The sequence below is a fragment of the Thalassophryne amazonica genome, chromosome 12 (genome assembly GCF_902500255.1).
Source record: "Thalassophryne amazonica chromosome 12, fThaAma1.1, whole genome shotgun sequence".
In the NCBI taxonomy this organism is placed as follows: domain Eukaryota; kingdom Metazoa; phylum Chordata; class Actinopteri; order Batrachoidiformes; family Batrachoididae; genus Thalassophryne; species Thalassophryne amazonica.
The window spans coordinates 40,220,697-40,246,026 of record NC_047114.1 but is presented as its reverse complement, the minus strand read 5'-3'; the positions used below and the strand labels follow the sequence as shown (position 1 = coordinate 40,246,026).

Sequence of the window (25,330 nt, the reverse complement as noted above, 5' to 3'; positions counted from 1 at the left end):
AAGAATCAGCATTCAGTCATGGACAATTGTACACTGGCTGCTCTAGGACGTGTTTACCTGATACACTTTCTTTCACAAGTACGAACAGTTTAACAAAATGGCTTTGACATAATATATTCGTACTGTTTTTCTTTTAAACATCACTACATGTATTATATAACTTCACAAAGCGACAGGTACTCAACACACTAGTTACAGGTAAAATGTGACTGCAATGCATGAAGAAGGTCACTGGAGGTGGCAGCGCTTACCGAAGGAGGCGTTGACATGTCGCCGAAAAGATCAAAGTGGTTGATATTCTGTGGGTTGAAGGAAAAGGTAAAAACAAAGCAGTGTTACATCACCACAATGACACTTTCACTGTCATGAACCCACTAATCCATCTGTGAATGCTGGGTGCATGGGTGAGTGGATGAGGGAATGAGTCTATTCACAAGGGAGCTGTGCTGTGGATGGCAAGAAACAACTATCCCCTCATTTCAGAAAAAGGATCTCAAGTGAATCTTTCATGGCCCACTATAATTGAGTGGGTAAAAGGCTATTCAGTCCTATAAAACAGGCTCTGATTAGATATTCTTATGTCTGCCAATCATGAGAGTCGGGGCTGCTTTATCTTGGTGATTCCAGTCTGCAAGCAAAGAATTGGGTTTATTTTACAGAATGAATGATTACCCGGAGGGAAAAAGCTCCTTGAACCACCCAGCCGAGACAATGAGGCCACCTCCACCTGTAGGTGGACATGACCCATAGAGTTGGATATAGCAAAGCTAGAGTCCGCACTCCCTATCCTGCTAACATAACACTGCCGTGCCTACATGGGGGCACGGCCGCCATTACCAAAGAGGGCAAAAGGACCTGGATGTGCAAAACAGAGTGTGTGTTGAGTAAGTAAATGCTGTACCTACCTATTTTTAGATCGCGTTTTAATTAAAATAGAATATTTTAATACATTTTTTGCCCTCTTGCTCCTTGACGGCACATTGCCAGGCCTGACTCTGCCCTCTCGCTTCGCTATATCCAACTCTATGATGTGACCCCTGCTCATGTGCCCTCTGTTGTCCACTTGCACAACTGCAGACAGGAGACACAGCTATGGAGGAGACTATGGAATGGCTATATTGCATGAAATGACTTTGGGGCCATGCACAAGCAGACAATGAATCACTATAAAGCACAAAAACACAAAACACAGGACTTACATAAATAAACAGAATCCATTTTTAAAAGGGACAAATTATAACAATCAGCATTGCTGGTAGATTGCTGATTATGTCCTCCATAAATTGGCCGGGACATAACGGGATATCAGTTTGCACGGCGCTTTGCAACCACAAAAGGTGCGCAGAATGAGCCGGACTTTGCAGAAGGTAAACACTATACGCACAGGGGTCTCCCTGCAGGCACTGACATACATCAGGGGAGCTCCAGGCTCTCAAAAAGCTCCAACTGAATGAACAGACAAGCAGTAACACTTAGAGATATGGAAGCGCTGCAACTTATACTGGCATGGGCTGTTTGGGTGAGATAGCAAAGGCCCGGAACAGTTTATCTGCTTGATATGCTGAGAAACAAGCACACAAAGAACAGAGAAAGAGAGAGCAAGAGAGAGATAAAAAGATTGAAAGAAAGAGAGAGACAGAGAGAAAGAGAGAGAGAGAGAGAGAGAGAGAGAGAGAGAGAGAGATGCTGTGCCAGGGATCTTTCCAGAGGACGCGTGCAAAGCTCACCGAATAAATGTTTGACTAAAGTGAGAGATGGGGCGGCAAGGCCACTGCATGGTAGTGATGACCTTAAAAAATAAATAAATAAAAAATCTACCATGATAAAATATAATACAGTATACTTTCAGTCTGATGAAATCAAAATAAAAAAAGCTAATTTCTTATAAAATCAATTTGCTGTTAAATATACTCGTATATTTGCTGTTTGTGTCATTATTCAATTATTTATTTTGGAACACCTGCATGCTGTATCTCACGTGGGGATGTTGTTTTCAGTTCTGTGCATCCATTTGTCCTTGTATGAACAAAATCACAGAGTTTTGATCTGATTTGGATCAAAATGGGTGGAATAACTGAGCTAATGACGAAGTGATTTTATTTTGGCAATGTAGCTAAAAGTCAGCGTCACAGCTAAGGTCAGAAACTATAGATGGGGTTAGTGAAAATGATAATTATTAGAAAATTGTGAAAGATAAGCAGAGGATTTAGCTCAGTGGGATAAGGAGTTGGGCTACCAATATGTGGATGTGTGTTCGTTTGCATTGTCATAGTCTACTTAGCTGTAAATGGGTAGAGACCTTGTATGGGGAAATAACATTAGAATTGTGTACTCTCCAGGGGGAGTTGGAATCTTGGGATAAGCATCGGCACCAACAGACCTGCAGGCCTTTATACGACTTATTTCTTGTATTGCTAAAAGATATGCCAATGGTTGAGATTACTCGCAAATATGAATTCATATATGACCCTTCTATTGGTTTTCTAACCTTTTAACCTTGGGTTACCTTGACAGGTCAAACTCCTTTAGAATAGCTATTTCCAGTGGTGGGAGTAAGTCACTGTCAAGTCATTCTCAAGTCATGAATCAGCAAGTCCCAAGTCAAGTTTCAAGTCAGCTTGCAAACAATTGGTGGTCATTATGACTTGAGATTTGTCTTGGGACTTGCTGATTCATAATTTGAGAATGACTTAATGGTGACTTACTCCCATCTCTGGCTATTTCTATGAATTGGTCAAAGGTACAGTACACTTGTGGTTATATTATGTCTTTTGGCTGCCCCTGATTGCTCAGGATCACCACAGCAGTTCCAGTTCAGGTCTCCATGGGCTATTGGCACAAGAGTCATACCAGAGATGCCCTTTCTACACTGAAAAAAAAAGACCACACACAACCCCTGGTGCTCCCATGTGGTCTCCCAGCCAAGTACTAATCAGAACCTACTCAACTTATGAGATCTGCAAGATTCAGGTCTAGAGAGCAGCATGGCCACACTACTGTTCAACACTAATGTGAAATCATATACTGTATCACCTTTCCATTGCTCATATGATGTTTGACTTTAGGTGACTTTATAAGGTCAAACTGAATGCCGTAAAAATTGATGTCAAAGTATTTGGATCCAATATGGGTTAAACACGGTTGAAGGGTTGTGTGTTAGCCAGTGATAAAAGTGGTCCCAGTATGGACAGACCAAATATCAAGACCACACAGAACCATTTAATATGGCATCACTAATTCACAAAGAATTCAAAGGTGTTTGGTGACCTTGTAGCCATGACTACACTTCATGCAGCTCAATGGAACACCCAACCCACCTGCAAACCTCTCGTCTCCATCCTCTGAGGAAGACGCAACACTCACCATTTGATTTGTGCACACCGCTACTGATTTCTTTCACAATTTTGTCTCAACCATCTGTCTGTGATGTGCCAAATTTTGCACAGGACTGCAGTTTGAATGCAAAGGCTGCACCTCCAAAACTATATGCAATTGCTGATGCATCTGGCTTTGAGCAATCAATCAATCAATCAATCAGTGCCACCTGTAAAAGGAAGTTAGACACGATACAACTTTGTTTCATCGTTTTCAGTCAATTTAATTCAGAAAAATGAACCCCAGGAGGTTTAAGGTGCTTCCTTCAAGAGGATCTCAAAGAGAGGTTTGCACTTTAGAAAAGTGATGAAACAAATAATACTACTACTAACAAAAATAAATTAATAAAACCACCTACAGTCAAGAAATGGCGCTTTGGGACATCATAGATCCCTTCCTTCTGCTGACTGGTTGGGACCTGCATTGGATTGGAGGTCGATTCAAATAAATATTAAGTACCTTAATAGAGCAAAACCTTTCTGCACTATTACAGGCTGCGGCTTTTTAACACCAAGCGTTTAAAAGAAAAGAAACACGTCTGATGAAATAGGAAAAAAAAACCTGACTACATCAATAAAGACTGAATAAATGTTTTCGAGGTGTCATTTTATCTTCTAGAGCAAAGGCGCTATGCAAACCCTACAGTAGTGCTGCCGAATCAATTCTGCTTAAATCACTATTGATTGTCAACAGTGCTTGAGGAATGCAAACGCTGGTTCTCTGAGCATTAAGAAAGCAGATATTTAATCTGCAACTCTACATCTCAACTGCTTCAACTAACAATAAGTGAATGCCTCAACTCTGGATATTCACTCACATTTATCTCAACTATCTGTTGCTCCTAACCTCTCTCTCTCTCTCTCTCTCTGTCAGCTGGTTAACTTTGGGCATTGTCTTCCCCATGTCGATTGATCTGGCCTCATTCAGAGATCAAATGGCATGGCAAGTGATTAATCTCTCTCTCTGCATCTTTCATCATCACAGAAACTAAGATACAGAGAGGTAGAAAGGAGGAGGAGAGGGAGAGAAAGCTTTGGATTGAACCACACAACAGGTCCGTGGATTCCTAGCAGCTCCATCAAATGATATGAACCAAAAGGTCAGAGTGTTGGATATCTGGTGTCCGAACTGCATAACTAAGCTCGCTACCGCTTATTCAGTTTGACCTATAAAAAGGACATGTCCCTTTTGTGTTTAACCATCTCAGTCATACTAAAACAGTATTAGAAATCAAATCTCTGGCTGATGTACTCACCTTTGACAACAGTGTCATACAGGAAAAATACCCTTTTTTAACAAACTGCTCAACAGGAAGTATTACTGGAGTATTACTGGAGGTCCAAATGAACTCAAACCACATTTTACCAAAACTTTAAATTTTATAATGTGGTTATTAATACATTTTATGTTTACGTACAGTATAAGTATGTTTCTAGTGGTATTATTAAATGAAGTATGGTACTATTTACAGATGTAAGCAAACTGAAAACTGCTCTTCACATGAAAATGGGTATCTCTGCTCATTAGTTAAAATTTGTGTTAATGAGTGCTTCACTTTTGCAAAGATAATCCATCTACCTGTTAAAATCTGTTAAAATTCGTAATTTTTGTAAAAAAAAATTGTAATTTTTTTTTCATTAAAATTCATAAAATTTGTAAAAATTGTTAAAATTCATGTTAATGAGCACTTCACCTTTGCAAAGATAATCCATCTACCTGGCAGGTGTGATTTATCAAGATACTGATTAATCAGCACGATTACTGCACATAAAAGCCCACTTTACAATGCACAGGCGATCTTACAAATAAATCTTTAGTGAGTGAGAAAGCAAGAACTGATGCTCCTGGGCTCGCATGGTTACACATGGTCTGCAGTTGTGAGGCCAGTTAGATGTACTACTAGAAGTAACGCTGGAGACATCTTATGGTAATGTTAATTTCACACTTACTCATAATAGTGCAACAGATAAGGGAATATTTACAGAGGAATCCTCCAAATGGTGATGCAAGCACCAAATTTGGCACAGATACTCCTTAGACATTACTGTTTTGAAAAAAGCAGAGTGTCCACTTGAATTTTGTGTCCACTTCTCCTGTCTCTCCCGCACTTTTCTGCTCTGGGTGTGAAATGTTTAGTTATTCCTCGGCCTCCTTTAGCAGTAATGGTACTTGTAATAAGTGTAGCTTATTCGTAGCTTTGGAGGCCAGGCTGGGCGAATTGGAGACTCGGCTCCGCACCGTGGAAAATTCTACAGCTAGCCAGGCCCCTGTAGTCGGTGCGGACCAAGGTAGCTTAGCCGCCGTTAGTCCCGAGCAGCCGGGAAAGCAGGCTGACTGGGTGACTGTGAGGAGGAAGCGTAGCCCTAAACAGAAGCCCCGTGTACACCGCCAACCCGTTCACATCTCTAACCGTTTTTCCCCACTCGACGACACACCCGCCGAGGATCAAACTCTGGTTATTGGCGACTCTGTTTTGCGAAATGTGAAGTTAGCGACACCAGCAACCATAGTCAATTGTCTTCCGGGGGCCAGAGCAGGCGACATTGAAGGAAATTTGAAACTGCTGGCTAAGGCTAAGCGTAAATTTGGTAAGATTGTAATTCACGTCGGCAGTAATGACACCCGGTTACGCCAATCGGAGGTCACTAAAATTAACATTAAATTGGTGTGTAACTTTGCAAAAACAATGTCGGACTCTGTAGTTTTCTCTGGGCCCCTCCCCAATCGGACCGGGAGTGACATGTTTAGCCGCATGTTCTCCTTGAATTGCTGGCTGTCTGAGTGGTGTCCAAAAAATGAGGTGGGCTTCATAGATAATTGGCAAAGCTTCTGGGGAAAACCTGGTCTTGTTAGGAGAGACGGCATCCATCCCACTTTGGATGGAGGCAGCTCTCATTTCTAGAAATCTGGCCAATTTTCTTAAATCCTCCAAACCGTGACTATCCAGGGTTGGGACCAGAAGCAGAGTTGTAGTCTTACACACCTCTCTGCAGCTTCTCTCCCCCCTGCCATCCCCTCATTACCCCATCCCCGTAGAGACGGTGCCTGCTCCCAGACAACCAATAACCAGCAAAAATCTATTTAAGCATAAAAATTCAAAAAGAAAAAATAATATAGCACCTTCAACTGCACCACAGACTAGCTTATTAATTAATCAAAAACCCAGACAGAGCTTTAATTAATTTGAAAGCTTGACTCTTAGTCTTGTCCATCCAAATTGGAAGTCCCAAAAACCAGTTTTATTTGTTATCATCTATCGTCCACCTGGTCGTTACTGTGAGTTTCTCTGTGAATTTTCAGACCTTTTGTCTGACTTAGTGCTTAGCTCAGATAAGATAATTATAGTGGGCGATTTTAACATCCACACAGATGCTGAGAATGACAGCCTCAACACTGCATTTAATCTATTATTAGACTCTATTGGCTTTGCTCAAAAAGTAAATGAGTCCACCCACCACTTTAATCATATCTTAGATCTTGTTCTGACTTATGGTATGGAAATAGAAGACTTAACAGTATTCCCTGAAAACTCCCTTCTGTCTGATCATTTCTTAATAACATTTACATTTACTCTGATGGACTACCCAGCAGTGGGGAATAAGTTTCATTACACTAGAAGTCTTTCAGAAAGCGCTGTAACTAGGTTTAAGGATATGATTCCTTCTTTATGTTTTCTATGCCATATACCAACACAGTGCAGAGTAGCTACCTAAACTCTGTAAGTGAGATAGAGTATCTCGTCAATAGTTTTACATCCTCATTGAAGACAACTTTGGATGCTGTAGCTCCTCTAAAAAAGAGAGCTTTAAATCAGAAGTGCCTGACTCCGTGGTATAACTCACAAACTCGTAGCTTAAAGCAGATAACCCGTAAGTTGGAGAGGAAATGGCGTCTCACTAATTTAGAAGATCTCACTTAGCCTGGAAAAAGAGTCTGTTGCTCTATAAAAAAGCCTAATAGATTACAATTTGTTCATGTAAATGGGGAATCTTCTTCACAGACTAAAGTTAATTATGGAGTTCCACAAGGTTCTGTGCTAGGACCAATTTTATTCACTTTATACATGCTTCCCTTAGGCAGTATTATTAGACGGTATTGCTTAATTTTCATTGTTACGCAGATGATACCCAGCTTTATCTATCCATGAAGCCAGAGGACACACACCAATTAGCTAAACTGCAGGATTGTCTTACAGACATAAAGACATGGATGACCTCTAATTTCCTGCTTTTAAACTCAGATAAACTGAAGTTATTGTACTTGGCCCCACAAATCTTAGAAACATGGTGTCTAACCAGATCCTTACTCTGGATGGCATTACCCTGACCTCTAGTAATACTGTGAGAAATCTTGGAGTCATTTTTGATCAGGATATGTCATTCAAAGCGCATATTAAACAAATATGTAGGACTGCTTTTCTGCATTTACGCAATATCTCTAAAATCAGAAAGGTCTTGTCTCAGAGTGATGCTGAAAAACTAATTCATGCATTTATTTCCTCTAGGCTGGACTATTGTAATTCATTATTATCAGGTTGTCCTAAAAAGTTCCCTAAAAAGCCTTCAGTTAATTCAAATGCTGCAGCTAGAGTACTGACGGGGACTAGAAGGAGAGAGCATATCTCACCCATATTGGCCTCTCTTCATTGGCTTCCTGTTAATTCTAGAATAGAATTTAAAATTCTTCTTCTTACTTATAAGGTTTTGAATAATCAGGTCCCATCTTATCTTAGGGACCTCATAGTACCATATCACCCCAATAGAGCGCTTCGCTCTCAGACTGCAGGCTTACTTGTAGGTTCCTAGGGTTTGTAAGAGTAGAATGGGAGGCAGAGCTTCAGCTTTCAGGCTCCTCTCCTGTGGAACCAGCTCCCAATTCAGATCAGGGAGACAGACACCCTCTCTACTTTTAAGATTAGGCTTAAAACTTTCCTTTTTGCTAAAGCTTATAGTTAGGGCTGGATCAGGTGACCCTGAACCATCCTTAGTTATGCTGCTATAGACGTAGACTGCTGGGGGGTTCCCATGATGCACTGTTTCTTCTCTTTTGCTCTGTATGCACCACTCTGCATTTAATCATTAATGATCGATCTCTGCTCCCCTCCACAGCATGTCTTTTTCCTGGTCTCCTCCCTCAGCCCCAACCAGTCCCAGCAGAAGACTGCCCCTCCCTGAGCCTGGTTCTGCTGGAGGTTCTTCCTGTTAAAAGGGAGTTTTTCCTTCCCACTGTAGCCAAGTGCTTGCTCACAGGGGGTCGTTTTGACCGTTGGGGTTTTACATAATTATTGTATGGCCTTGCCTTACAATATAAAGCGCCTTGGGGCAACTGTTTGTTGTGATTTGGCGCTATATAAAAAAATTGATTGATTGATTGATTGAATTTTCAATAGGCAGCCAGGTAGGGGTCAACTGAAGAATTATACATGAGTCAAAAGTTTTGCGCAACAAACAATTTGCATCATGTCTTACCAAAATTGCAGCAACTTTAAGTTTGAAACCTTGTACAAACTGAAATTGACCTTTCTCACAATTTTTGCTATTTTTACCCCATAACTCCATATAATTCAGTCATAGATAGTCCAAACTATACTTGTTTGGAATCTTTATGATCTGATGAATAATGTGGTATAGTTTTTAACATGATTCAAGTAATTTTAAATTTGGACCCATGTGTAATTATTCAACTGACCCCTACCCGGCTACAACCCCTGGCAAAAATTATGGAATCACCGGCCTCGGAGGATGTTCATTCAGTTCAAGGATTCAAGGATTCAAAAGAATTTTATTGTCATATGCACAAAAGAACATGTTCCCTGCACAATGAAATGTGTCTACTGCATTTAACCTATCCTAATTGCCAATTAGGAGCAGAAGTCGCCATTAGGCGCCCGGGGACCAGCTCCAGATGTACATCCCTGCCTTGGTCAACAGCAGGGCTGAGCAAACCATGACTGGCCTCATGACAACAGACGACACACACGTAACACATAACACACATAAGCCGGCCCGGTACATGAACACATATAAAAAAAAAGCACACACAAGGGAAGAAAGAGAAAAAAAACCCTCATAGCTGCTGCGTTACACAGCAGCAATGAGGAAAAAAAACCCCATCAGCACAGAAAAACAATAATCACACAGACAAACAAAGAAGCAGGACGACAGCCGAGATTTGAAGGTCCAGTTTATCAGAACACTCCGGAGGCAGCCTATTAGGCACCGTCAACTGCCTTGTCCAACAATCCTGGAAGGGGGAGGGGCTCAGCCCTGAGCAGTTCACTGTCCACAGTCAACGTCAGAGCTGGAGAAGCTGAGGGGAGGGGGATGACCAGGGAGCGAGGCTTAAGTGTTGATCTTCTTGAGGAGGTTTTTTATCACAGCGGCCTTGAAGTGCAGCTATGTTTGGGGAAGCCAAATGAATATCCAGATTAGCAGATGCCTGAAAGATTCCACAGTTCTGAGAACAGAGTGGCTCTCAATACATCTGAATGTAGGATGTGGTCTTTACTGATGGTCAAAGCGGGTTTCCAGAGCTGCAATCCTGCCCGAGATGTTTTCCAGCGTGCGGTTAACACCCACCGACTGCGCAGCCACTGCCTTCCCAATCGAATCAATCATGTAGGGCAGCCTGCATGGCCCAATTAATGCTGCCTCCACTTTCTTAATTTTCCGGTAAACTAGCGCCATGCCCGCTCCACACAGCAGAAATCCGGTCACCACCAAGCCAAATATATACACATCTTCGACGTCCTCCACAGAAAGAGTGTAAAGGCACATGACCTGCCATCTCCTCCACGAGTCCATCACGTAACCCATCACATGCGCCCGGCAGGACAGGTCGGGTCCTCCGCCCCCGAATGTCTTATGGAATAAATAGTGTCAATTGCGTTCAGAGACCACTTTAACAGATCCATTTTTGTTGTTTTCCAGAAGAGCAAAGCTGCAGCCTCACAGACAACACGCCACAGAAGCAGGAAAGATAAGGAAGGAGGGAGAAGAGAAAAATGCGTCCGTCTCAGCCGAGTGCAAGCTGGCAAAAAAAAAAAAAAAAAAAAAAAAAAAAAAAATCATTTTTTGTTTAATTTTGTAGAAAAAGCAGATCACAGACATGACACAAAACTAAAGTCATTCAAATGGCAACTTTCTGGCTTTAAGAAAGACTATAAGAAATCAAGAAAAAAAAATTGTGGCAGTCATAATGGTTACTTTTTAGACCAAGCAGAGGAAAAAAAAATATGGACTCACTCAATTCTGAGGAATAAATTATGGAATCACCCTGTAAATTTTCATCCCTGAAACTAACACCTGCATCAAATCAGATCTGCTCATTAGTCTGCATCTAAAAAGGAGTGATCACATCTTGGAGAGCTGTTGCACCAAGTGGACTGACATGAATCATGGCTCCAACACGAGAGATGTCAATTGAAACAAAGGAGAGGATTATCAAACTCTTAAAAGAGGGTAAATCATCACGCAATGTTGCAAAAGATGTTAGTTGTTCACAGTCAGCTGTGTCTAAACTCTCGACCAAATACAAACAACATGGGAAGGTTGTTAAAGGCAAACATACTGGTAGACCAAGGAAGACATCAAAGCATCAAGACAGAAAACTTAAAGCAATATGTCTCAAAAATCGAAAATGCACAACAAAACAAATGAGGAACGAATGGGAGGAAACTGGAGTCAATGTCTGTGACCGAACTGTAAGAAACTGCCTAAAGGAAATGGGATTTACATACAGAAAAGCTAAATGAAAGCCATCATTAACACCTAAACAGAAAAAAACAAGGTTACAATGGGCTAAGGAAAAGCAATCGTGGACTGTGGTTGACTGGATGAAAGTCATATTCAGTGATGAATCTCGAATCTGCATTGGGCAAGGTGATGATGCTGGAACTTTTGTTTGGTGCCGCTCCAATGAGATTTATAAAGATGACTGCCTGAAGAGAACATATAAATTTCCACAGTCATTGATGATATGGGGCTGCATGTCAGATAAAGGCACTGCGGAGATGGCTGTCATTACATCATCAATAAATGCACAAGTTTACGTTGATATTTTGGACACTTTTCTTATCCCATCAATTGAAAGGATGTTTGGGGATGATGAAATCATTTTTCAAGATGATAATGCATCTTGCCATAGAGCAAAAACTGTGAAAACATTCCTTGCAAAAAGACACATAGGGTCAATGTCATGGCCTGCAAATAGTCTGGATCTTAATCCAATTGAAAATCTTTGGTGGAAGTTGAAGAAAATGGTCCATGACAAGGCTCCAACCTGCAAAGCTGATCTGGCAACAGCAATCAGAGAAAGTTGGAGCCAGATTGATGAAGAGTACTGTTTGTCACTCATTAAGTGTGTTGGAGCGTTCTTTTGTTTTTCATGATTCAGAATTGAGTGATTCCATATTTTTTTCCCTCTGCTTGGTCTAAAAAGTAACCGTTACTGACTGCCACAATTTTTTTTCTTGATTTCTTATAGTGTTTCTTAAAGCCAGAAAGTTGCCATTTGAACTGACTTTAGTTTTGTGTCATGTCTGTGATCTGCTTTTTTTCTACAAAATTAAACAACTGAATGAACATCCTCCGAGGCCGGTGATTCCATAATTTTTGCCAGGGGTTGTATATATTGAATATTCAAGTGGACACCTTGCCTTAAAAACAGTAATGTCTAAGGTGTGTTGGTGCCAAATTTGGTGCTTGCATCACCATTTGAAGGATTTCTTTCAGTTATCCACAATACTATAATGTGTGGCATCTGTGACATTGTGTTATGTGATAAAACATAACAAAAAACTGCATATTTTAGAGAGGCCGTTTAATGTGACCATTCCAAAGCAGACCTGTTGCCGTTTAATCAACATCTTGATATGACACACCTATGGGGTGGAAAGATGATCTTGGCAAACATGAAGTGCTCAGACACAAGGATTCTAACAAAACTGTGAACAACACAAGATAAATAAGCCTTTTGTTTGCACAGAAGTCTTAGAATTTTTTCTTCAGGTCATGAAAATGGGAACAAAGCCTGACCTATTCAACCACCTAAAGTCCCCGAACACTGTCACCTGTGTGTTTGCTCAAGGGGGTTGGTAAGGTTAGACCTTACTTGCAGGAAGCGCCTTGGTGCAGCGCTGATTTGGCGCTATATTAATAAAATATATTGAAATTGTATTGAAAGTGTTGTATTTCTATTTTTGTTGAGGATATCTTCTAAGACTTGTAAAGAGTTCATCTAAAATGGTATTTTCAAAAATACACCCATAGTTGGATGGAGTTCTTGGTGTTTTGTTTTTTTCACCCTACCCCAGATCTCCAGGGGTAGGGTGAGTGACCTCTGGTTGAAGGTGACTGGAGTAGAGCTCAGTGAGTAGAAGTCGAACCAGGTATTGCTCCTATCTGTGGACGCACAACAGGTGATTTCGCTAGCTGGGATTCTATTACAGATTTGCGCACAGTGTAGTGATCTTATCAGAATGTTGACACAGCAGAATAGTGAAATGACAGTGTTTCTGTTGAGTGATTGAATGTGAATGTTAGGTTGTGTGATCTTGTTGTAACTGTCATTCTAGCGAGGCTCTTGCGAGAACTTTAAATCCAATAGTCATGGTGATGAAATGGTAAGTCTTGCTAAATACTGCCATTTTGTTCTGTTTTTAACCCAACATTGCTGGAACATTGGATTGCTGGAACATATGTTTAACAAGCTCTCTGTCTCTTACTTCATCCACACATACTGCACCATGTATTTCAAAATGTCATGTGACACTTTCTGTATGTCATGTGACCTGCAATAGTGAAAAAAAAGCCAATTTTTGAAAGCTTTTTCAAATCACCTGAAAAAAAAAAAAAAAAAAACACCTGAGTGAGTGTAAAAACATTTTTTGCTATATTTGAAAGTCTTTTTGAAAAAATTCCATTCAGTGTGTTTTTAATTCACTACTTCAGTTTACAAAACTAGGAGAGTTACGGAAACTCGCCTTCTGATGAACTAATCTCCCTGCCTGAAGAAACTAATGAGAATCAACTGGTTTAGTGGGTGGATGCAACAAGTATTTGATGGTACTTTTACTCACTGAAGCAGAAATTTTCCAGTTCTAGAATGGAGCACTCAGAGGTTTGATTGATGACACTGTTTTAGTTTAACTTGGTTTTTATATCGGGGAACCTGTCCTTTGAGGGCCTTATCTTCCACCCAGCACAAAGCACTACAAGTGTCACTCGTTTCCATCTTGTGCAGTTGTGGTTTTCCCATCTAGCAGCCACTTGATGTAAATAACAAGTAAAATTGTGATTATCTGCACCCCCATAGCTGTGTTGATATAAAAAAGGAGTTGTGGTCAGGCGCAGCGCTGGTATATTGGAATTGTGTGGAAGCAGAAAATGACTGCTCCAATGACCACCAGAGACTTGGTTGACAGTACAGGTAAACTTTGTTAACTCGTGTTCGCGTAAGTTGCATTTCAGCTTTACTCGCTGTTGATTTGTGGACCCCGAAAATTTAGACTACTGTATAAAAGTCCATTTTGATTTGACCATTTTGTTTGGGATCGTCAGTGAGGGCAATTATGGAAAATGATTGCTTCTTCCTCTTCGGGCTGCGTCAGCGATGAGGGCGGACGATTCTGAGCAGATGATTCTGCTGGTTTAGACTGAGCTGAAATTCATACATGCGTCCCCCACGCACTCAGCCGCCAAGTGCACAGGCAAGTGTATACATTCTGGCTGAAGTTGAACCGGTAATAAGGATCTAAAGAGTCACATCCAAAAACTTTGGATTGTCCAGAATTGTCCGCACTGACAAAACCCTCATCGCTGACACAGCCGGAGTAGGAAGAAAAGATTCTGAACACACTCCAGATGAAGAAATCATCACAGCCCAGGAAGGAATCACGCTTCAAATGGTCAAAACTAATGTAATATGGCAAAGTAAGCTGATTTTCAGTATTTTTGGTCAACCTCATTAACACACTGATTTTGTGGACCCCAACTTGCACGAGTTAACAAGCTTTACTTGTATTTGCTGTATTTAAATTATGAAAAATCATGTGCACCTTACATAAGGAGTTTCACAACACACAGACACTCTGCTTCTTTACACAAAGAAACTGAATTCAAAGCAACCATTAAATAAAAGTTCTTTACTGCTTCACCTCAGGGAGCTTTTGTGGATGCTCTGAAATGGGATGCGCCAAGAAAGTGGATCTATTACCTCACCAGAAAACCTGTCACTTGAATTCACTTTCAAATTAGCAGTGCACTGTGTGCCTGGCACTCCCTGTCTTTTAAAGGAGATGATCGATGACACTGATTGGTTTATTTCAAATTATACCAATAAATAACCCATGACTAATGAAGATGAACCCATTTTCCCCCCTGCACACCAATGTGTGCTCAGCATGTAAATAGAAACAAAAAGTTGGACATGCCCCAAATTAATTTGTGCCATGTCAATATAGGGCCCCGAGTCTTCAGTATAAAGTGGCTGCCTTTTTATTGAACCTCTTTTGACCTGGTTCCTATTTGAATCATGCTTCATCTTGCTAATACTGCACTTTGCTCCAGTCCTGAATCTCAGCAAATGTATGCATGAGTTCCAAACCACTTGTCACTTGATCAAAAAAACCCCAAAACAAAACAAAAAAACAAAAAAAAAAGCTAAAAATGCTACTTTGTTAGTGCTATTTTCACCTATGACAGGGTAATGGAGAGGGAGGAAAGGGACGACACTTGTTTTTGTACCTGATAAACGCTCTCCTCGGACTGGGGACCGCGGAGGGGTTCATGTCCAGCCTCAAACACTATGTACTACAGAACAGAAGTAGTGGGCAAAGTGTAGAGGTGCAGAGAATAAAGACATGGGAAGACAAAGAGAGAAGAGAGAGTGATAAGTGATGGAAATAGAGGAAAACACAAGGGAAGGAGGATGGCATGAAGCAGAGAGTGAAGACGTATTGGGAATAAAAAGGGTGTACAGGAGGAAAGGAAAAAAGAGTTGGGACGTGACAGAAGAGTGAAAGAAAAGAGTGGGGTGGGAGGAAGAAAGAGCACAAGTATAACAGGTCAGGCAGAACTTCAAGACAAAGTGGACGGTTTAGCTCAGGGCTTCAAAACAGAATTATTGTTTTTTTTGTTTCAACTGGTTTATTCTGAGCATAATCTGTATTTTAATGTATTTTCTAGTTTGGGTTCCAACTTAAACTTGATACACCTAATAACATTCTATGTAAGGCCGTGTAATGTAACAATATGTATATTTTTGATTTTCTAAAAACAATATTTCACTCAGTAGTCCATCACCAATGCCACAGTTAAAAAGTTGATCTATACAGGCCATGTTGTTTTACCCATAGAGATACTGTACATATATATATATATATATATATATATATATATATATATATATATACAAAAGAAGACTAGAGTGGACATCATCATTGGCTGAGCCATAACAAGTAGCATTGAATGAGGTTAAAAACTGCTTATTGCTTACACCACAAAAATTTGAGGACAGGGACAGGCGGTCAGAATCATAACGCCACAGCCATCGCCCAGGTGATAAGAGACAAAGCGGAAAGTCTGAAGCATTCAAAGTGATAAATATTAAATATCAATGCACAAGAACACAGTTATTGAAATCACCTTATTGCACTGAAAAAAGAAAATACTTCAACCAACTTAATTAAATTGTGTCAGCTGGTAACACCTGAAAAAAGTAATTTCTTTGAAATTAAGTAAGTAATAAATTAGCTTAAAATGGCACGGTGCCTTAGTGGTTAGTCCCATTGCCTCACAGCAAGAAGGTTATGGGTTTGATTCCCACCTGTGGCCTTTCTGTGTGGAGTTTGCATGGTCTCCCGTGTTTGTGTGGGTTCCCTTTGGGTGCTCCGGCCTCCTCCCACATCCAAAGATGTGTAGGTTAGGTGAATTAAAAACTTTAAATTATCTGTGGGTGTGAATGTGTTTGTTTGTTGTATATGTAGAACTGTCCAGGGTGTACCCCGCCTCACACCTTATGACTGCTGGACTCCATAACCGTTAACTGGAGTAATCTCTACGTATGGTTTACACTAACTGGAGGTACACTCTAAAAAAGGAACTGCTGTCCCAATGAGAACAATTGATGTAACAATTTGCATAGGTTTTTTTTTTTTTAAATGATTTCAACTTAGTTATTTCAACTTTCAGCAGAGCTAATTTCACAAGACTTCTCTAGTTAAGTTGAAATAACTTGAGTTAGTTGAAATAACTTCTATGCAGATTGTTACATCACTTGTTCTCATTGAGACAGCAGTTCATTTTTTAGAGTATAGGTAGTGATTTAAACATTTCTTATTATGTTAATCTGTCTATCAAACATTGATGAAGTTGACATATAAAACTAAAACTTTAGACTTTAATTGCCTACTGCTGGCAAATTTCCACCATTTATGGTTCCTATTGATATGTTTCAGTTTTTCATTTTCATGCCTTGTAGTGGTTCAAAGTCTTGCTTTGGTTGGCTTCACCTCTTCAAAATATAACAGACACTTGAGATCCATAAATGACATTCTGGCTTTGAGTCTCATTCATGGATCTCAATTTAAAACTCTGGAGTTTTGTCAACCAGCACCACCATGAACCAAAGCTGCAAATGGAATGATTTTATGCGAACGCACTTTCCATTAAAGCTACAGAGCAAAGAACAGAGGTGGTCTGGGAGGGAACAAGAAATACAAATCAGAGTAAGAGTTAGTGTTGTCTGTATTCAGTGTAAGCAAACACAAAGAAACGTCAGCCAAATGCACGGGGCAAGAAGGGGTGACAACCAGTCAGGGACGGGTCTTCAGGAGGAATCAGACACAACTTAAAAAATATGGTTTTACAACACGGCACTGGCAAATGGGAGCTGAATGGTTGAACAAAACTGCCCACTAGGATGATCTACTGTGTATTACTGGAATGGTGGAAAACCATGGATCATTAATTCAAGCACATCAGTGACTGGAGAAGATTCATACTGAGGATTAGACTTGAGTGATTTTTTTCTTATCTTCAAACTCTAAACCACAACATGATGGTTTTAATAAAGAAAAAACACTTTTCTGCTGTGACGAACTGTGTGCCGTGGAGCTACCTGGTAAACCGGATCATCCACCTCGTCCTCCAGGATGGTCTGTGCAGCGGCGGGACACAAACATGTTTCATCATTAATGCGCTACATTTACAATCTTGTTGGGGAGAAAAAAAGATGGAGGAAGACAAGCAGATGCAAAAGGCAGTAGTGCCAATCAGTCATTTTTGAACAAAGCTCTTGTCAACCTGTCATTGTGGTTAAATGTTTAACACCAACTTCAGACAAATGCAGTCTGCTGTGCACGAGAGAGAAATGCTTCAAAGTGCGAATGAACTGTTGTGTGGTCTTGCCTCAGACTGGAAAATGAAACAGATAAAAAAAAACAAATGTTTTCAACTCTGAATCTCATCCTAAAGAAATAACTTAAACAGCTTGTCAGTTTCTCAACCGGCGGGGGATGTGAGCTGACACCAGTTCAGCACCAGGGATCAGGATGATATATTTATAGGGTCTGACAGTTTGTGGACTGGGGGAACCCCAGGGCCCCTACGGGTGACTCATAGATGCTTAAAGCTCACTATAATAATTAAACTGTTAGCAGTGTCCAAATGAATATGAAAACAGCACACCAAGAGCATGAATGAATGAAGACAAGGCACTCTAAATCAAGCTTTTTTTTTCTCATCTAGGGGAAAATGTTTAGGGTTCCCCCAGGTTATCAGCTGGATGAGCCCTGGGGAGGCCAATGGGTAAGTTGGAGATGATGAAGTGTAATAGTGTAATGGTTTTAATTCTAGTGTTTTCTGTCATGGGTCACGTTTTGATGTTTAGGTTTTATCCCCACATTATTCGATCTCTAGTCTAAGTCTCCTGCATTACACAGAATTTCCACATATAGTGGGGCGGCATAGCAAAACAATTGTTCATTTTGTGATAAAAGCATGGAATTTGGCACACATATTCTAAATTCACTAATGTTTATTTTCAGATATCTGAAAAGAACAGTTTTTTATGGAAATTTTACCTAAGCTGCACCACTAGTACTATGTTTGTGGACCGTCTGTGGTCCATTGCATCTGTGATACATGTGCGGAGCTGATAGATACCACTCAAGAAAAATCTTGCTTTTCCACTAGCTCCACATGAGTATGTTACATTTGTCTCCCAGGTGCAGAAGAATGTTTTACTGTCCAGCAAAAAGGTAGCAGGCCAATCAGGTCATCAGTAATCACACTGTCATACCCTGTCGTCATGATTAACAGCGCAATGGACTTACCCAATGTAGATGTAAAGAAATCACAGAAAAATAGCTGGAACTCAAACTGTTGGTTGAATAGCTGCTTCTTTTCTATAATCCTGGCCATAGTCTTTGTTTTACTCCAGAAAGGATCCATGTCTCACCCTGCACTTCCTAATGCATTCACTGTCACTTGCAAATCCAATCTCTCTCTCTCTCATCCACTGATTCCCCACAGGCACTGCAATGAACATGTTTGTAAGAATTGTTGACTCGTCTTTATAACCGCTGTTCGAGCATTCCCTCATCACCAGATTGTCTAGGTTCATCCTGTTCTCTGCAATACTATTCCAGTGCTACCCAGCTAACAAAATAAAGTTCCCAAAACATTCCAAGAACGTTTGTCAGATGTTATCAGAACGCTGTAACATTCTCGGAACGTTTTTTAAGGAAAGTTTCTTTTTGGTTCCTAGAACATTTGACAATAACATTAACCCAAATGTTTAGAGAACATTAGACCTAATGTTCTGGGAGCATTTTTAAGCAGTTTCTTTTTGGTTTCCAGAACATTCTGGTAACGTTACATAACGTCACCTAAAGATGTTTCATCCAAATGTTTCCAGAACATTCTGGTAATGTTACCTAAAGTCATAGTCTAGTCATAGAAAGAAATTTTGAGTAAGAAAGACGGTGAGAGTAATTTCCCTCAACTACAAATATGACTTGTCAATATATCAAAGGAAGTAATGTTAGGAAAACATTCTAGAAATGTTTCTGATAACCATAATAAATATAACTGATATATAACCTTACCAAAATGTTATGTGTTAGCTGGGTTATTTTTATTATTTTAACTCTCCTGTTACAGGCCTTTGCTGCCTTCCCATCTTCCTGGTTTTGCCTGTTGTTTTGGATTCATCACTTAGTATGAGACCTCTGTTATTGACCTGTTGCCTCTTTTAAGATAACCCTCAGCTGCCTCACCTTCAAAGACTGTTGGACTGATCACCCGTGTGTCTGATCTTTGCCCATTTTCATGACCAAGCCTGTTTGTCTGATCCTGTAAGACTGTGCTATTTGTGCCTGTGGGACAATAAACCTGCTTTTGCCTTCCATCCTTTTCATTATATATCTTGAGGTATTTTTGCAAACCTTTACAGTTTTTTCAATTTTCTTTCTTTTATTCACTGACAGCACAAAGATCTGATGGAAATCAAACAAATCCAGGATGCCTATGAGCTTGTGACCGGAGGATCTGGTTTAAATCCCAATAGGACTGGGTGGGTGTGGTCTTAATTCCCAATTTTCTCCCAGGGTGCACTTGAGCCTCTTGCAAGGCAAGACAGCATTCTGACATCAGTGTGTGAGCGTGTGAATGAATGGGAAAGTGCGTTGAACATCAGATGGAAAGCATGGTCTGCAGTAGTTCTTGCAGAAATGATTTAAACTTTGCTGCATGTGTTCTATGTATGTAAGGTGTTAATTCAACAAATTTATTTATTTTACTGTACCTGATAAACTGCCTGCTCACAGTGTTTGTCCTTTTGGGCCTTTTTCTCCATCTCCTCTCGCTGTTTAATGTCATAGATCAGCGTGAAGAGGTCACGCAGGTCAATGATGAGAGGCTCCGCCTTGACAGAGGCAATAATGAGAGAAAAACAATTATTGGTATTTACATATATTTATGTATTTGTTCATTTCCATGAGAGTTCCTCAGCTGTGATTGAACATTTGTGACAGATGGCCCCACATTCCATCCATTGCAAAGCAGTGCACAGTGCAATGTACGTGTCGTTGCAATTGTATAACTCACACAGTTGTCATTTTCACACCATGTGCCTATGTGGTGTAAGTAGCAAGCAAAATTGTGCTAATCCTTGCACACATTAGTGTGTTGGTCTGAAAACGAAATATAGTTGGATGCAGTATCTGTGTATTTGCTGTCATTAAGCCCCAGAAAGTGATGTAGTGCAGTAGATAAGAGAATATTTAGAGCGGAATCCTGCAAATGGTGATAAAAGCATCAAATTCAGCAGAAATAGTCCTCAGACAATCCTCTTTTGAAAAAAACGATTGGCCACTTGAATTTTCAGTTGGCGTTCAGGTAGAGGACAATTGAAGAATTACACAGGAGTCAAAATTAAAAGATGCTCCAATCATATTGAAACCTATGCCACATTATTTGCCTGATCATAAAGATTCCAAAAAGGTATAGTTTGGATGGTCTGTAACTGAATTCTATAGAGTTATGGGATAAAAACAGCAAGAATGGTGACAAAGGTCAGTGTCGGTTTGTACAGGAGTCAAAACTTAAAGTTTCTCCAATTTTGGTAAAAAGTGATGCAAATTACTAGTTGAGTTAACATGGTTTTAAAAAGGAATAGTTTGGACCATGTATCATCCTTACTTATCACGTTACGGGGTAACATATGTCACATGTCATAGAATCCAATAGACGTAGACCTTGTTTGACCTTTACTTTGGAGACCAAACATAAAACACTGTCAACACTATTCCATTTATTAATCCTATTAGCTCAACCAATAATTTGCATCACTTTTTACCAAAATTAGAGGAACTTTACCTTTTGACCCCTCTACAAAATGAAACTGACCTTTGTCACCATTCTTGCTGTTTTTATCCTGTAACTCCATAGAATTCAGTAACAGATAGTCTAGACTATACCTTTTTGGAATCTTTATGATCAGACAAATAATGTGGAATATTTTTCAATATGATTGGAGCATCTTTTAATTTTGACCTCTGTGTAATTCTTCAATTGACCCCTACCTGACCACCGACTGAAAAGTCAAGTGGCCAATCGTTTTTTACAAAAGAGGAGTGTTTGAGGAGTATTTCTGCCAAATTTGATGCTTTTATCACCATTTGCATGATTGTTTCCATTATCTGCTGCACTAATGGCACCATAGACCAGCAAAAGTCTGGTCTAAAGTTGAGAGCAGTTTGTCTGCTACTACGATAAAACCGAATTGTAAACAAAAATTCAAAATGAAATATAAGTAAAAATCAACAGAAAAAAAAAACAAAACAAAACTTTAATAACTGTAGTTTGTACCATAGTTTTAGGTAGAGTTTTTTTCTCTCCAGGCTGGCAGTCAGAAAGCACCAAAGACTGAAAGCAAAGCACTGGGGTAGGGGTGAGAGGAGTGAGGTCGAGGATATATGGAGTGGGGGGGGGGGTTTGTCTCCGCTGGGTGGGATATGGATGAGATTGGGTGGTTGGAGGAGGTGTAGATGCAGAAGGCATTGTGGAATGAGGCACTCACATGATTCACCTCAGGGAGCTTTGGTAGATAAGTACTGCTTACCCTAAATGATCCACTCATGTACTTTGACACTGCTCAGACATCTGTTTCCTATCCAGAAAACTTACTGATTCTGAGGTTTTCCACTTAAATAGCAAAGCACCATATTCTGAGTACTTGTGCCTTTAAAGGATTGGCAGGGAGAACTTTGGTTAGTTTACTTTAAGGCATACCCACCAAAATATGCCCTTGACTAATTGACTATACAAAACCCCTTTGCACACTGTACCCTACTCTACGCTCAAATTGGGTGCCATGTAGGTAGAAAAATGAAGGTGGAGACATCCCAAAATGGTCTTGACCTACGTGCTTTAGACTAGTGGTTCCCAATCCTGGTCCTCAGGACCCAAATTATTGCATATTTTCCATTTTTCCCTCCACTACTTGCACATGATGAGCTACAGCAGGTGTGTTCCTTTGCTCAGCCAGCGGTTGATAGGTTGAACACAACTGACGGAGCTGTTCTTGTCTGAGTAGATGAGGCATAAAAAGGAAAATGTGCAGAACTTTGGTTCCAGAAGACCAGAATTTGGAAATATTGCTTTACACTGGTCATTATAGCGTTTTACAATCAGAATATTTGTCTCTCCAAGTACTCACCGACTGCGCGGTCTTGATGGCCACAAACCTGTGATGGCCCTCCTTCCCACATACATAGCCAAAAGCTCGGTGGTCCCTGGTGTCCTTTGCAATGTAGCTGATCTCGTGGACTGAGTGGTGATGTAAGAGAACCTGGACACCAGGAAAGTGAAAGTGATGGTGTGATAAATAACATCTGGTCCACCAGGAAATGCAGGAAAACAAGAAGGCCCAGTTTTCTACAGGATTAATGAAAATTTAATGGGACCATTTTCATGACCGTTTGTGGAATGTTAATCTCAGTACAGTTTCATTAAAAAACATCTTAGATATTCATGGAATTTCACACGAAGCTTATTGAATAGAAGAGGTGTTTCTCAAAAGCATTACAAATTAAGGGGCTCGTTATAAAAAAAAATTATATGAGAGTTATGTCTACCACCTGACCACTTGTAGACACTTAAGAGTGATTTCAGACACACTTAAGTGTCTCAATTTGTCAAATCAGGATAAATATTATGATAATATTCTGTGTAATGATACACAGAAGTCATGGTTTGGTACAAGTTTGGTTTTTCTGAAAATTCTTCAAATCTATATACGAGGTCTGTTAGAAAAGTATCCGACCTTTTATTTTTTTCAAAAACCTGATGGATTTGAATCGTGTGCTTGCATGAGTAAACCTTGAACCTTCATGCGCATGCATGATTTTTTTCACGCCTGTCAGTTGCGTCATTTGCTTGTAAGCAGCCTCTGTGTGAGGACGTGTGGAGTCTCTCTGTGTTTTTTCTTTGCAAGGAAATGGCGGAATGACTGGAGCAGTGCGACTGCATCAAATTTTTCCAGAAACTGGGCGACAGTCAGGTGGAAACCATTCGGATTATTCAGACGGCTTTCAGTGACGATCCTCTGGGCATCACACAGATTAAGGAGCGGTACAACTGGTTTAAAGACGGCCGCACGACGGTGGAGAGCGCGCCACGCTCCAGGCGGCCATCAACACGCTGAAACAACTGGATCATTTCCAAAGTGAACGCTGTGGTGATGCGGGACCGTCGTGTGACTATCCGAGAAATTGCAGAAGAGGTGGACATCAGCACTTTTTCGACACATTCCACTGTGAAGGAAGATTTTGCCATGAAAAAAGCGGCGGCGAAATTCATCGGCACAAAGCTGATGGCGCAGCAACAGCACCTCCGTGTTGAAGCCTCACAGGACATGTTGTGACATGCCCAGCTCGTCAACCATTCGGAAGATTCAGATGGCTTTCAGTGGTTTTTCAGTTGTGTGACTATACGAGAAATTGTGGGGGATATAATATATCTTTTTAAATAAAGTTTTGAAAACAAAAACGTGGGAGAGGCAAAAAAGTGAGTAAACCCACCTTTAAAATATTTAGAACCACAAATAAACTTGTTTCTTGGTTTGTTTATTTATTTTGTCATTAAAATTGGCCATCACTTATTAAAATAAAATAACTTCTCAAGGCCAGGGCTTCTCAAAGTCTGAGGACTATTTAATCACAGCGCAGCAAATGAGATCAGTAGGCTAAGCGAGTCCGAGTGAGGAGGATTGTAGATATCCCTCCACTCAGTGCTTTACAGGCTGCTGCAGGCAGCATTGCAGAGGAGGGGGAGATTCAGTGCCGCTCAGTGACAACAGAGACTTTCACTTTCAGTCGCCAAACATCAGAAAAGTCTCCAGTAACGCCAGGAAAAGTAGCTAGATTTGTCGATATGTTTTATATTGTAAAAAAGACATTATTTATTATATGACACCTAGATTGACCCTTGTCATTTTATTTCTGGATTGTATGTCATGCAAATAAGTTCCTTCAACTGCTCCCTTGTGTTACTCAGGGTCACAACAGCAGACCCAAGGTGAATCTACATGTTTATTTGGCACAAGTTTTACACCAGATGCCCTTCCTGATGTAACTGCACATTACATGGAGAACGGGCAGGTATAGCCTTGAATCAGGGACCTTCCACAATGGAAACCAGCACACTTAACCACTTCGTTACCACCTCTGCTCCTGGATTTTATGTCATGTGACATTCGCCCCATTTTGTGGGTGATGTCACTACCGTGCATTTTTGGTACTATTTAAGGTGCATTTTCTCCAATCCGTTTTGCTTTGTTACATGGCTCCATTAGCCTTTGTAAAAATGCTTCCATGATACAAGGAAGCTAAACACAGTAGCTGCAGTGTTCGCAGACACATCTTTAGCGGCTGTTGAAGTGTCAGATGAATTCTTGTCAGAATTTATCACCAGACTGTAGAAAACAGATCTGTGTTTCAGATCTGTGTTTCTACACACACCGCTAAAAGCTCCTCAGGCTGTTGGTCTACTAATCTGCCTGCCAGCCAGAGTGAACTGCTGGGTCCTGCTGCCCTCAAAAGCCTGGTCAAATTAGACTAAATTAAACATAATCTAGATCAGATTAAACTCTGGAAAGAGTTTCCCCTCATTAATGTTGCCTATGTGCTTGTCCAAGTGCCAGGTAAGGGCCCTGTCCCACTGGCGTTTAGGAGGATTTGCGCATGAAATGAGGAGACAAAAGCTGAGCGTCCGCAACAAAGGTGGGCTGAAATGACAAATGTCCCGGGGTGGATCAGCGAATACATGAGGAAGAAAAGCGGATATAACAGGGAACAGAAGCGAAGGCGACCGCGGAGGTGCCCCCATGAGGGGCACAGCGGCCGCGATGCACTCGCTTCATCCGTGCCCACTCTGTCTGCATGCGCGACATA

The 25,330-nt window shown here is 40.6% G+C and overlaps 1 protein-coding gene across 1 annotated transcript in view; it reads right to left on the bottom strand.

The window, feature by feature from the left end:
- The window catches only part of LOC117521216, a 215,906-nt gene that overhangs the window by 54,708 nt on the left and 135,868 nt on the right, over positions 1-25,330 (bottom strand). Inside the window, exons 5-10 of the mRNA XM_034182558.1 lie at positions 22,597-22,728; positions 20,182-20,301; positions 17,494-17,532; positions 15,120-15,185; positions 3,734-3,793; positions 252-299 (exon numbers count right to left, since the gene is read on the bottom strand). Coding sequence (XP_034038449.1) covers positions 252-299; positions 3,734-3,793; positions 15,120-15,185; positions 17,494-17,532; positions 20,182-20,301; positions 22,597-22,728 — 465 coding nt within the window. The remainder of the gene's footprint in view (positions 1-251; positions 300-3,733; positions 3,794-15,119; positions 15,186-17,493; positions 17,533-20,181; positions 20,302-22,596; positions 22,729-25,330) is intronic.